This window comes from Carlito syrichta, unplaced genomic scaffold (genome assembly GCF_000164805.1).
Source record: "Carlito syrichta isolate Samal-C Ts95f unplaced genomic scaffold, Tarsius_syrichta-2.0.1 Scaffold306292, whole genome shotgun sequence".
NCBI lineage: Eukaryota > Metazoa > Chordata > Mammalia > Primates > Tarsiidae > Carlito > Carlito syrichta.
Window position 1 is genome coordinate 160,198 of NW_007250388.1, and position 13,007 is coordinate 173,204.

General features: G+C 46.8%; 1 protein-coding gene across 1 annotated transcript in view; it reads left to right on the plus strand.

Moving 5' to 3' along the window:
• Window positions 1-275: 275 nt before the first annotated feature.
• The window catches only part of PKD1L1 (polycystin 1 like 1, transient receptor potential channel interacting), a 158,459-nt gene continuing 145,727 nt past the window's right edge, over window positions 276-13,007 (plus strand). The window contains 5 exon segments of the mRNA XM_021714974.1: window positions 276-375; window positions 7,366-7,461; window positions 9,568-9,692; window positions 11,064-11,152; window positions 12,076-12,196. Coding sequence (XP_021570649.1) covers window positions 276-375; window positions 7,366-7,461; window positions 9,568-9,692; window positions 11,064-11,152; window positions 12,076-12,196 — 531 coding nt within the window.

A 13,007-nucleotide genomic window follows, 5' to 3' on the forward strand; every position in this document is an offset into this window, starting at 1 on the left:
AAAAAGAAATACTCATCTTAGAGGAAACAGCCCAGAAACATGTTTTTGGGGGTGAGGATTAAACCTGAGATCTTCCAGGCAGGAGGTTAGTCTCTCTCAAGGGGTGCTGATTGACCGATTGTCCCAAGATGCTAATGGAGGGTGGGAGGGCTTTCCGCTCCCACCCACAGGGTGGGGGCAGGTCAGTCCCTGTTGCTTCAGGACACCTTTGTAGACGTTCTCCTACTCACAAGTTTGCCCAAAGGCAACCTTGATTTGGCTGCTGACAGGAGCCCATGGGAGCAGTTTGCTTGAGAGTGGAGTGGAGGTTGCTAATCGGAGCCTTGCCCCTGTTATCCTTGGTGCAGCCCACTCCGGGGATCAGCTCAAACAATGGTAAGTGTGACATTCTACCAAGATCTCAGCAATCTCTCCTTATTTTTGCCACAATTAATTACCAAAATTTGTCCAAGCACTCTGCTTGACGTTCTGTGTGTTAACCAGGCGTGGGGGCGGAGTGCTAGCCAAGATTGAGACAGTGTGTAGACCTCCACAGGCTGTCTCCGGGAGCAGGATGACATGAGGGTGACTGGCAGTTTGGTATCTAAGAGGGAACATGTCAGCATGTGTGATTGCTCACGCAATTAGAAGGCCAAGCGATGCTGGCTGGCCAGGTGCTTCCCCAGGAAGCTCCATTTGTAGGTGAGAAACTGAGGCAGGCACACCGTGAGATCATGATCAGAACTCGGGCTTGCCTCGAGACCTGAGAAACAAAGTTGATTACTCATGATAACCATCATTCTAGAGTTCTTTTTTTCTAACGTATTTTCCACTTAGTTGTCTGAGTTGCAAATACAATACTCTAATATCATTAAATGCCATCCACTACTTCTTAAAATTTGAGGACCTGCGGGAAAACAGTTCCTTAGGTAGAGGAACAGTTCTCAGGAAGGACTCTGCTGTTTGAATAGTAGCTTTCTCTTTCTGACCTTTTTTGTACACTGTGAATTGTGTCAACAACTGTTTGCCTTTTTGCTTTAACTGTTGAAACTCTTCAGGCCATGCTACCTACTTTCAGACATTCGTTTTTTAAGTTGAGATTTAAATGTGGCTCATGGTGAAGAAGCTCAGCCTTAATTTTATTTAATTTTCATTCATTTAAGTTCCAGTAGCAGAGGGGTGGCTATGGCTCCCACATTGGGCAGTGCGGTCTCACTTCTTCCCTCAATAGTGTCACCTTCTTTGCTCCTTGTCATTTCTAGCATCTTCTGCTAGCACTGCTGGCTTTACAAACTTTCAATTTAGGCTGTTGTTCCCAGTAGGTCTAGCTCCACAGGGAAGGAAAAGGCAATGGAGGAAGGTCAGGGTGGCCCAGTATGGATGTGAGCCCAGAGGCGAGGGTGGGGCAGCTGTCTTGACTCCTGGGCTCTGGATGAAGTTTTAGATTGATGAAGGTGTCAGAGCAAACCACACTGCAATTTGCAATGGATCCTTTCCTTGGGCACAAGCGCATTTAAAAGCATACGCTAATAAAACTGGAAAGTATACATTTCCTTCAATTCTCAGATTTTTCTCAACAAGCACAGTGGGAGCAAAGGGGGGTGCTGCCAACATGGTGTGAAGACAACAGGAAGGATAGAGGTGTGTTGAATCAACAGCAGACCCCATAAACCCCCCACAGGGCTCTGGTTACTCACTGTCTGTAGAGTTGCAGCTAAATTCTAGAAAACTCAGGGTCCGGATAAATTTGTCCAAGGCTGGACCCCCAAGGCTCTTTGATCATCTCCCCAGGGTCCTTCCTTGTTCCCATCTGGATGGGAACTTGTGTTCCAAAACACATTCCCTTTTCTCAGTATCACATTCTTTTCCAGTTAAATTCGAATTTAAGTCTGGAGTAGAGAGAAAAAACCACAGTTTTCTAGGTAACACACAAAACTAAGTTTTGTAAAATCTCTTTAAGGGTTAAAATGTTGAGGTAAAGAATTAAGGCAACTAAAAAGTGTTTTAAAAAGAAATGAGAGGATTTTAAAAAAAATTTATTGTAGAAGATGTGATCTCATCAAGTTACCCAGGCTGGTCTTGAACCCCTGGGCTCAGGCAATCCTCTCACCTCGGCCTCCCAAAGTGTTGCGATTATAGGTGTGAGCCACCGCACCCCGCCTGAGAGGATGTTTTATAATGAGGGGGACTCAGTCCAACCCTCCAGATCACAAACAAGGAAACGTACAGAGACCAGATCATTCCCGAGAGAGGCTTGGCTGGCATAGAGAGAATGCCAAGCATGCTGAAGGTAGCCCAGCTTAGAAATATTCTTTGGGAAGGTATCCCATACCCTGATGTAGTTGTGAACAGCTTTTTATTATCAGACTTCTCTCAACTTCCGTTTACAATCTCTGCCTTCATTAATGATCTGTGTCAGGCAGGTACTAAGAGCCTGAAGAATACTTCCTAAGGAGCAGCTTGTCTGAAAGTGTTAGGGAAGCAAAAGCTGTTTCTCATTGGGGAACCGATTGGAGTTTGTTTTTTTGCCTCCATGTATGATGTGTGTCCCATGAGGTTGCAAGTACAGGAGCTGGAAGCATCAAGCACCTTTCCTTTGATTTCTAGGGCATGGTGGGAGATGCTGGATTGCTGACTGTGGTAGTGGTGACTGGCCGGCCCAGGGCATGACCGGAGAAGTGGCCAAAAACACTTCTGATTATCAGAAAAGGTGAGCCAGCACTGTTCTCAGAGGATTTAGTGAGCTGGATTTCAAGTATGCATTTAGAAATCTTTCTTTCAAAAGAAATATTTTATTTTTCTTTTGGTGGAGAAAAAACAGGAACCACCAGGGATAATTTTTAAGGAAGAACGAAGTTTTAACCCAAATTCTGCGATCGTAGTATGGTTGGAATACGCATTCCTGGCCAGTGATGTTCAAAGACTAGTTCCAAAAGCTGACACTTTTATCTTAAAGTGAATCTTCTCTGCTTTTTCCTCCTCTGCCACAAGAGATTCTGAGCTTTGATGGGATGAGCTCTTCAGGCTAACCCCAAGAGAGTCATCACCTAGAGGATGTGGGCTCACAGTGGGGGAACAGGATAGTGCACTCGGCCTGGCAAGGTCAGTGGACACTGGAGTCCATGCTGAGAATGGGTTTGTTTTTGAAGGCTTTTGAGAGGACCCCTCTGAGTGTCTGCCTTCATCCCTGAGAACAGTTCGTTGCTCTTCCTGCACCCCAGGGCTGCCCTCCCACTTCCCTACTGCCTGCTGCCTGGCAGTGGACAAAGTTAAGCCATCTGCCTCTCAGAGGTCTTGCGTGGAGCCCAGCAGAAACCCAGTGCAAGGAGAGATCCCAGGGTCTTAGCTCATGGGTCTTATGTCTAAACCCCTGCCCTATACTCCATGCATGCCAGCACCCATGTGTTGTTAAAACCAGGTGACCTTCTAACAAATGTACAATCTGTGAGCTCTGCCATTGGCTGCATCCTGGCTGCAGGAAGCTCAAACCTCTTCCATACCCTTTCTCATCCTTTTCCTCTGAGAAGCAGTGAGAACACAGGTGGGGCCTTTGCTGTCCCCTGACCTGGCACAAGGGGAGCCAGTGGCTGCAGACCTCCCCCAGTTGGTGAGGAAAGTTAGTCTGCACACGTTGACAGCAGTCAGCCACATTCCTGCTCAGACATTTCTTTGTTTTGTGTCACTGCTGCCAAAGATTGGCTGATTATGGCTATATATATATATTTTTTTTCTTTTTTCATTATCTCAGTTTTCTTTTATTCCAAATTTCCTGGCTCCTGCCAACTCCCAGAGCCTTGGTGTGGGCACAATTAGACATCGACGGTTATAAATCAGGGAATTGTAAGAAAGTATCCCCTAGTCCTTAGAAAAGAAAATTTGAGGAGGGAGAGTTGTTGACTTAATTTTTTCCCATACATATTTCTATATCTTGTACTTGTAAACCAAATAGTTCATGGATGCATCAACCATTATGATTTGTTATCAAGACCCCATTTTTGAAGTTGTGGCTTTTTAGGGTCTTCTGGGTTACCTAAAGCAAACAAGGGCTGGTCTCATTTGCAGAAATAGAAGAGGTTTTCTTGGCTCTACTGTGCTCACCACATCATGGAGTTAGGCCCACAGTATCTGTGTGTATGTGTGGGGGAGGTGCGGTGTGGTGTGTGTTTGTGTGGTGCGTGTGTGTGTGTATTTATGTGGTTTTATGTGGTCTGGTGTGTGTGTGTGTGTGTGTGTGTGTGTGTGTGTGTGTGTGTGTGTGTGTGGAGTGGTGTGTGTATTTATGTGTGATGTTGAACCTCTGCCTTCATCACCTGGGAAGCACCAGGAGGCCAGTCAAGGGCCTTGCGTGGCGAAGGGTTCAACTGGCCCAAGAAAAGAGTTCAACTTCCAGGCTCTCATCTTCCAGCTGCTCAGAAACACTCACTCTTAAGGAATTCTAACGTCTGTCATGTAAAGACACCTCAACTGCAGCGTTTGAAGCCGTCGGCTCTGCCCTGCTCCCTTGATCAGTGCACGGTTAATTAAGAGGAAACCAACATGCCCCTGTGAAATGGCACTGATTTTGTCACTGGAGCCTAAGAACCTAAGCCCTCCTCACATCACCAGGAAAAAGAGTCTCCCTTGTATTTACATTGTCCTTTCACACTCCCTTCCCCCCACTTTTGGTTATTTTCATTACTTGAAGTCTCAAGGAAAACCAGCTGTGCAGCACCTCTGTGAGTACAAAAGCACACCTGATGTGGCAGTTATCGAGGATGTGTTCTCGCTTCTCATATTCAGGGGTCAGGAAGTTAATTCTCAAGGGCTAGCTATGTGCCCGAAACCATGGTAAGTAGCTTTTTTTTCTCTGCGTAACCCTTAGAAGGCATCCTGCAGTGGGGGCATCTGGGAGCTTGGTTAGTGCCAGGGCTGTCTCCCCTTGTGTGGGCCCAGAGCACAGGGGAAGTCTTACGGATGTGGGCTGTGAGTGTATGCAGTGGATACAGGTGAGGTTGGTCTTTTCCTCAATTATATTTGCCCTCTAGATTGCAGAAATCCTAAGATTTGAAGTATGAGCTGTACAGTTCCAAAGTTGTCCCTTGTTTTGTATATATTTTTTCATTTTCTTACTTTCTGACCTTTGGAAGACAAGCATAGTTAAGGACAGACAAGGAAACCCTTGGAATTATTCAGTAGTTTAACAGAGGCATTTGACCTAATGACCATCTTCATCTTGAGAATATAGCCTTGCACCTCCCCTCCCAATCTGTCCCAACTCTTTAAATAGTATTCTCGTCTGCCCTCTGGTGGCAGCTTCTGGGTTATTGCCTCAAGAGCCAGCTTTGTAAAAAAATAGGTGGAACTGTCCACAGTTTTATCCTGTGTAAGCCTTGTTTAAATTAAAATATATATCCCCTAGATTTCATAGGCACCCAAGAAAGGTTAAAAAATACTAGAAAGCAGAATGCATTTTCATGGGAGAAGTGGGGCCCAGTGTCTAAGAATGAGGGTAACACTCAGCACAAAATGGCCCTTCTTGGAGTGACAATCCTGGCGGCAGCCCCATGAAGTAGGTTGGTGTTATTTCTATCCTGGGAGAAGGAGACCAGCACACAGGGAGGCAAAGTGATTATCTCTGTCTAGGAACAGGTGGATGCAGGGCCTGTCCTTCCTCTTGGCACAGCAGACCATGCAGAGCTGGAAGCGATGGTTTCCACTGCCCCATTGCTGGGAACTGGTGTGGATCAGAAATTTGAATCACGCTGTCAGTTTCTGGTACAGTCAAGGCCAGAACCCAGAGAACCCACATCAGGGCTTGCTATACGCTATCTCTCTTGAAGTGGATGGATGATAGGCACAGATACCCAGGAGCTGAGGAGGGCAGCAACCAGGGACGAGATGATGACCCTCCACTGAGGAGCAGAAAAGCTTCAGAGGGTTGCTAAGGCCTAGGGAACCCAGAGGGAAAGTCGGCCCTCCATACCAAGGAGCAGAGTCCTAGGGCTGGCTTCAGCTGCAGCTTGAACTCTGCAGGCACCCCCTAGGATCCTTTGAGGGAAGGCACCACAGAATCAGTGTCACCTTTGGGTGCGCTGAGAACCAGATTTAAGCATCGGCCCTGACACTTACTGACAGCACGAGCTCTGCCAAGTCAACTCATTTTCCTGGGCCTCCACAATCTCCTCTTTTTTTTTGAGTTGGAGTCTCTGTCACCCAGACTGGAGTGCAGTGGTCGCTTCCAGCCACCACAGCCTCGACCTGCTGGGCTCCGGCGATCCTTCCACCTCAGCCTTCCAAGTAGCTGGAACTACAGGCATGTGCTACCACTCCCGGCTAATTTTTTGATTTATTGTAGAGATGAGATCTCGCCAAGTTGCCCAGGCGGGTCTCGAACCCGCGGACTCTGGCAATCCACTCACCTCAGCCTCCCAAAGCACGGGATTACAGGCTGAGCCACCAAGCCTGGCTCACAATCTCCTCTTAAAAAGTAACTGCACTTCACCTCTCAGGATTGTTGTGGGCTTAATGGGAAGAATGTCTCCCAGTGCCTGCTTGGTGTGGGCTCTGGGGTCATCCTGGTGAGGCAGGGTCATCAGTGTAGGTTAGACTTAGGTAGTTAAATCTCCTGCAAGCAATTTTAGAATAGAGGAAGCATTCAGACATTTTTCCTTGTTACATCAGAGGGACCAGGCCTCTCTTTTGGCTAGAGCTGGAAAGTGAACTCACCAGGCCATCCCACCCCCTTTGCTTATTCCAGACCAAAATTGAAAGCTATAGAAATGATCATCAGACTATCTTTTAGCTCATAAATCAACCTAGTCACAGAGTCTGGCCAGTCTATCAAGGCAAATTGCATGTTTCTGGAAATGGCCGCCCCCTCACCCATCAGAGAGAGAGCTGGTGATCCCTCAGGAACAGCAGATACCTGTAGCTTACTCATTAATATATTAGTCACTAAGTAGCTCTATCAATCTTTTTACCCACCCAGGGCCAGGAGAACTGCACTCAGGGGTCCAAGGTGGACAGCAGCAACAGGGATGGTGAGGCTGGAAGAGGGGAACGCAAGAAGGAACCCTAGAGGGTAGCCAGGCCCAGCCCAGAGGGTCAGCTCTGTGCATCCGGGTGGGAAGACCTGGAGGGAATAGGAGGAGAGCCGGGGCTATTCGGAGGTCATTTTAGTAGTCAGATGCAAACTGTATTTCAGTTAACCTTCCAAAACACCCCACATTTGGAAAACATAAAGTGGAAAACCATAGCGGCAACTCTTTGTTCATAAGGCAGCCAATTATGTGCTCAATAAGTTTGTGGCAGAGATACGAATATGGATGGAAGAGCTGTCACAGGATGGTTGTGAGCAAACAGTTTGTACCTAATTTAATTTTCATCCATTTATTCTCTTGCTCTTAGGTGTCTCCGGGCCTCTTGTGCCCTTTCCTTTTGTGGCAAGAAGCTCAGAGGTCTTTGTCCGTGCAGCCGTAGCTGTAGCCCTCCCTGCGGTGGAGGGTGGGGTGGTAAGGCCTTGGGATAAGGGGTGGGTCCTGGGCACCCTGCTAACTGACAATTCATCCCCGCCCGACTAATACAGAGCCCATGAATTAAAGAGGCCAAGCAGCTTTCCCAGAGTTGCTACCTGGTGGGTGGCAGCCTTGGGATTTGGAGGCCCTGCCTGAAGCCCTCGTCCCCTAGGGGTTCTCCTTCCCTGGTGATTTTATGAAACACAGGCTGGCTGCTGGTATGGGGTGACAAAACTCCACATCCATCCTCTTAGGCTTCCAGCTGGGCCCGTAAATTAAACTGACACAAGATAGATTAACAGGGGAAAGGCATACACATTTATTTCATATAAGTGTTAAGTGGCATGGGAATCCTCAAAGGAAATGAAGACCCAAAAGGCAGCCTGTTGTTTATATAGTGAATTGGACAAAGAATGGTAAATCATGAAAATGTGGTAAGGCAAAGAGTGTGGGCCCCTTTAATTGGCTGGAGAAGTGACTAGGAAGATAAAGGTTTGGAAATCCCCATGCCTGTGGCCTTGGAGTCATCTCCTATAACCTGAACATCCCTCTCCCTGGGCTTGGGGAGGCCCCATCGTAGACTGAGTGGTTCTCTAAGCATGGTCTCCAGACCCCCAGAGCCCCACCGCAGACTTCCTAAAGCAGAAAGTCAAGGCTGGGCCCCAGTAAAGACATTAAAAGTATTCCCCCTGGCATAGTCACTGTTTAAGTAAAAGACACTTGAAAAAGTCCAGGTGCAAGGTCACTCTGACCTTCATTCTAGTTCTTAAAAGCAGAAGATGAAATTCCCATATAAGTGATGTTCTCCTTATACTAGGGGGAAAAAAAGCAACATTCTTATCATCAAAGATGGGAAGTTGAGACCAAGAGAATTCTGTACAAACCTTGTTCACAATAATTTTTAAGTAGAAATAATTTTTGTTTTCAACGATAGCTATGCATTTGATAGATCTGAGGCACTTTAAAAATACTAATTTTAAAATTGTTAAAGAAAAATTATAAAAATGTTTAAATACTTTAAAAGACTGATTTAAATGAAGTGGGGATGGGGACATGGAAAGAGTATGCCTGGCATCAGTGTTAAAACAGTGCAAAGCTAACTGTTGGGATTCTTAAATGAAAATCAAGTGGAATTAATTTCATTAGCTTATTTCTCCTTTAGTGATTTGCTTTATTTAGTTTTAGGTATTGTTATTATTAATGTGATTTTCAGGGACTGTCAGCTTGTTTTAGAAAGTCAGACTTTTTCTTCAGATAATTTGAGCACAGTAGCTTTGATAACTAATTAGTTTCAGAGAATCATGTTACTTTACTATTCTAGCCTATCTAAAACGTTTTCTAAATATTTCTTCCTTGCGGACATCTCCAGTTCAGGAAGTTACTTCATACCCAGGTTGGCACATCCAGCCTGTGGCAGGCAGTTCAATTACACGCTTCACACGTTTTTGAAGACGCCTCAGGAACATGGCCTTGGGTGACTTTTCTTCAGCTTTGATTATCACAAGATATCAATACACTGAACTCTTGACAGTAAATAGTGTCATTGACTCAAAATATAAAAAGTGGATCCCATACTTTTCTAGAAAGTCGAGAACGTCCTGGGAAACTAGGGTAGAGTCAACTGCCTGTGTTACCGTGGGGGTACAGTGATTGAAGCTGAGTCCCCTTTTAGGATGGCCCAGTCCTGGCCCTGCTAGGAGACCTGCCCCTCTTGGCTGCCTGAGGCCCCCCTGGTTCCTCCTAGCATGAGCAAAGCTGGCCAAAATTGGAGAATGGTTTTATGGAGACTCGGGTCAGACAGAAGAGCAGCACAGCGCTCCAATGCCTCTTCACCCCCACCCCTTCCTGCCTGGGGATGAGGGACTCTCCCTGATGGGGAGGGGGCTGCAGGGAAGACAGTGTGTGCTACACCTAACTCACTCTGAAAAGCGAGGAAAAGAAAGAAAGGACACAACAGGCAGCAGCTTCGTGAAAGGTACCTCTCAAGGACACTCATCCTCAGGATCAGCTGCTACAAGGCCAGGGCAACTCTGACCTCGTGGATGCTTCCAGGGTTTTCTGCAGGCTTCAGAATTTGCTTATTCTCTTCTTCTAGAGGTCTACACCAGTTATGTGCTTTTTATGAGTGGTGAGAAGGGGGTGTGTTCTCCAAGTGCGCTAAAACGGAAGGCAGAAGGCCAGGAATCACAGAAGCCATCCACACCAGCTTCGCGGGAGAAGGTACTCCTTATAGCGGGCTGCTTCTGTGTCTGGGGAAACTTGGCATTTCTTCCTGAAAACCATGCATGTGTACCGTGTAGCTCAGAAGCACTTCCACATTTCAGAGGAGTTTGTCAGTTCATACCAATGAAACCTTAATTAGGAAGCCTTAATTCTGCTGTGACAACCAGAATGTAGTTCCAGAGACACGAAGTACAGACAGGCTGGCGCTCGGTGGCTCCAACACAGGCAAAGCTTCCCACAGCTCAAAACACAAAACCCCAGGTTGTTTGTAGAGTGGAGGGAGGGAGCTCTTTGAAGGCCCCTATTCATTAAGACTGGCCTACCTGGGTATGTGAGTTCATTTGCCTGTGTGGGCTTTATGAGCATGAAAATGAGGCTGGCATCCTCCAGCAGGCTGAAAGCACCCTGTCCTCCTCCTGTGCCATGAGTACCTTTCTGCTGTCCCAATGCCACGGGAACTGAGGTTTTGTCACAAGGAGAGCTGCACAAGTCAGCTGCAGCCAACAACAGCCTTGTGGCCAAGATGGGCTCTGTGCCCCTTTCCTGCCCACCAAGGCCCCCATCCCAACTAAGCTCTCAGTTTGCTTGGGCCAAGCCCCATGGAATTGTCCCTGGGTTATTTCTTAGGCGCCACCCTGCTTCCATTCCAGCAGCCAACCCGTCCATCCTCACCTCACAGGTGTCCACCCCCACCTTCTGGGCCACACTGGAGACATGCTGTCCTCAGCCTTCTGAGCAGGTCCCCTGCCTTCACCCCTGCCTCCCAGTCTCCTTTTTGTACAGCAGCCAGACTGATGCTTCTGAAAAATGAGTCGAATTGTGCTACTTTTGTGCCCAGAACCCTCTGTCCCATTCAGAATGAAACTCCAGGTCCTGGCCTCCCCTAACTCTCAGGTACTCACACCACAGCCCAGTGGCCTCTTGACAATCCTCCAATGAGGCAGGCATGCCTATGTCAGAGATTTGACACTGCTGGGCCAGCCACCGCAGGCTGCATCTTTGGCACAGCTCTGCCTCTCTTTCTTCTTGCTCTGATCAGTTGTCACCATGCCCAGTGGCCTTCCCTGTCTCTGTGTACAAAATGGCATCTCCCCACCTCCTCTCTCTCCCTGCTTTATTCTTTAACATCATGGCCGCCAACACACGCTTTTATGTCTACATGTTTGTTTCCTGGCTTCCTCTGGTGGCATATGAGCCCTGTGGAACAGAGCCGGTCTGTTTCCTTCCCTCACGTTGCCTCAGTGCCCAGCACAGTCCCTGACACATAGCAAGGGTCAACTATGCTGCGAATGAAGTAATGTTACTTTCCCAAATGTACTGGGCTTTCATGTGCAGCTCTTACAATAGTTTATACTTTTTTTCTTACAGAGCATTTGGAGAAGAACTGGTAAAGCAGTGTTAAGTGTTGTCAATGGGAAAACACAAACTTCTCTGGATTGGGATAACATTACTGATGGGTAGGTCAACGAACCATGGCTAAATTACACTTTTCTGAACATGCTAATGACATGGGATTCACAGAAGGACCTACAGGCTTGTTCCTACATGGGCTGGATCTGGATTAGAATATGCATTTCTTTTTTTTTTTTTTTTTTTTTTTAAGTGAGAGAGTAGAATTTATTGAGAGGATAGAAAAGCTCCCACAGTGGGAGTGGACCCGAAGGGGTTGCCCCAAAAATGCAGTGCTTAATGGGATGGAACCAAGAATGGTATTTTTGAAGTTAGTTGGCAGGACTAGACCAGGTAGTCTGAGAAACTTAACCTCGAACATTGGGCAGCATAGAAGGTGGTGCCATGCAAGAATTGTCACTGTCACTATTGTAAACTCTGTGAAGGAGTGTAGTGAGCCTTAGCTGGGTGCAAGTAATAGACATGATGGTAACACAGCCACCCCAGTGTCGACCTACTGGGCTCCGGCAATAACTTCTACCTCAGCCTTCCAAATAGCCAGAACTACAGGTGCATGCTACCATGCCTGGCTAATTTTTTATTTATTGTAGAGATGAGATCTCGCCAAGTTGCCTGGGCTGGTCTCAGAACTATGGGCTCACCTTGGTCCAAAGTGCTGGGATTACAGACTGATAACCTTTCTTAAAGGGAAAAAGATTGGGTTAATATGGATCTTTCTTTGCATTTAGACAGCTTCCACTCCACCTGAAGACTTCTCCCTTGAGCACCTGCCATAACCCTTTATGGTTTGGTTCCCAACCACATCATATCCCTGAACTTCAGCCAGGACTCGGCTCCCAGGGATAGGCCTGTGGTCATAGTGAGGGTTGTCCCAGCAAAGTACAGAGGACGATTAATAATTGAATGAACCAAAAGCATGGATAAAACACTACAGGTTTCCTTTTCTTTTTGCCCTTTCCTTCACATTCAGACTCCCCCATAAACCATCTGTGTCAATCATGAGTATATGTGGTAGAGGTGACCCCAGGTCCTGTCACTGGCAGCTGTATGCAACTGGGACAGCAGATGGAACATTGCCTGGACTATTCCAGGTTGGTATCTGATCTCTGCCATTGAATGTCAACCCTGATGAGAGTCTGGGAAACTTGTCCGATTACAGATGACCTCCAAGTTTGTCAGTGAATCATATTTTGCCTTTCTAAGTAAGTCCTTTGGACACAACTTGGGCAGTTTGAAGGCGTGACTAAAATTTGTCACCACAATCAGGGAAAATGAGCTTCATGTTTTTGTTGTCTGCAAGAGCACCACCCCTCAGCTGTCAACTTCATAGAGTTATAGATGACCATATGAAGTTGCCAGTTTTCTATTGACTTAGCCGAGGGGGCAACATATGCATAAATTTTGAAATTCCTGATAAAATGTGCCTCGTCATTCAGCTGGCACCACCTGGATGCTCTCTTGGCTCAGATGCTGGAAAAAGTGTGAATCCTGTCATTCTCAATGTCCCTTGCACATAGCCAATTTGTAGTCATCCACTCAAATATCAGAGACCTCAGCAGCAGCCGTGCTCTTTATTAAATTGGCTTTTTGAACAGTGGGGACACCCTTGAACAGGCAAGGTCATTCAGTACACCCCCAGCTGGGTTTTTTGTTTGTTTGGTTTTTGGTTTTTTTATGAGTCAGGGTCTCACTCTGTTGTCAGGGCTCACCACAACCTTGACCTCCTGAGCTCAATGATCCTTCCGCCTCAGCCTCCCTAGTAGCTAGGATTACAGGTGCTCACCACAATACTTGGCTAATTAAAAAAAAAAATTGTAGACATGTGGTCTCGTTATGTTGCCTATGTTATGGTCTCAATCCCCCTGCTCCAGCCTCCCAAAGTGCTGGGGTTAGGTGTGAGCT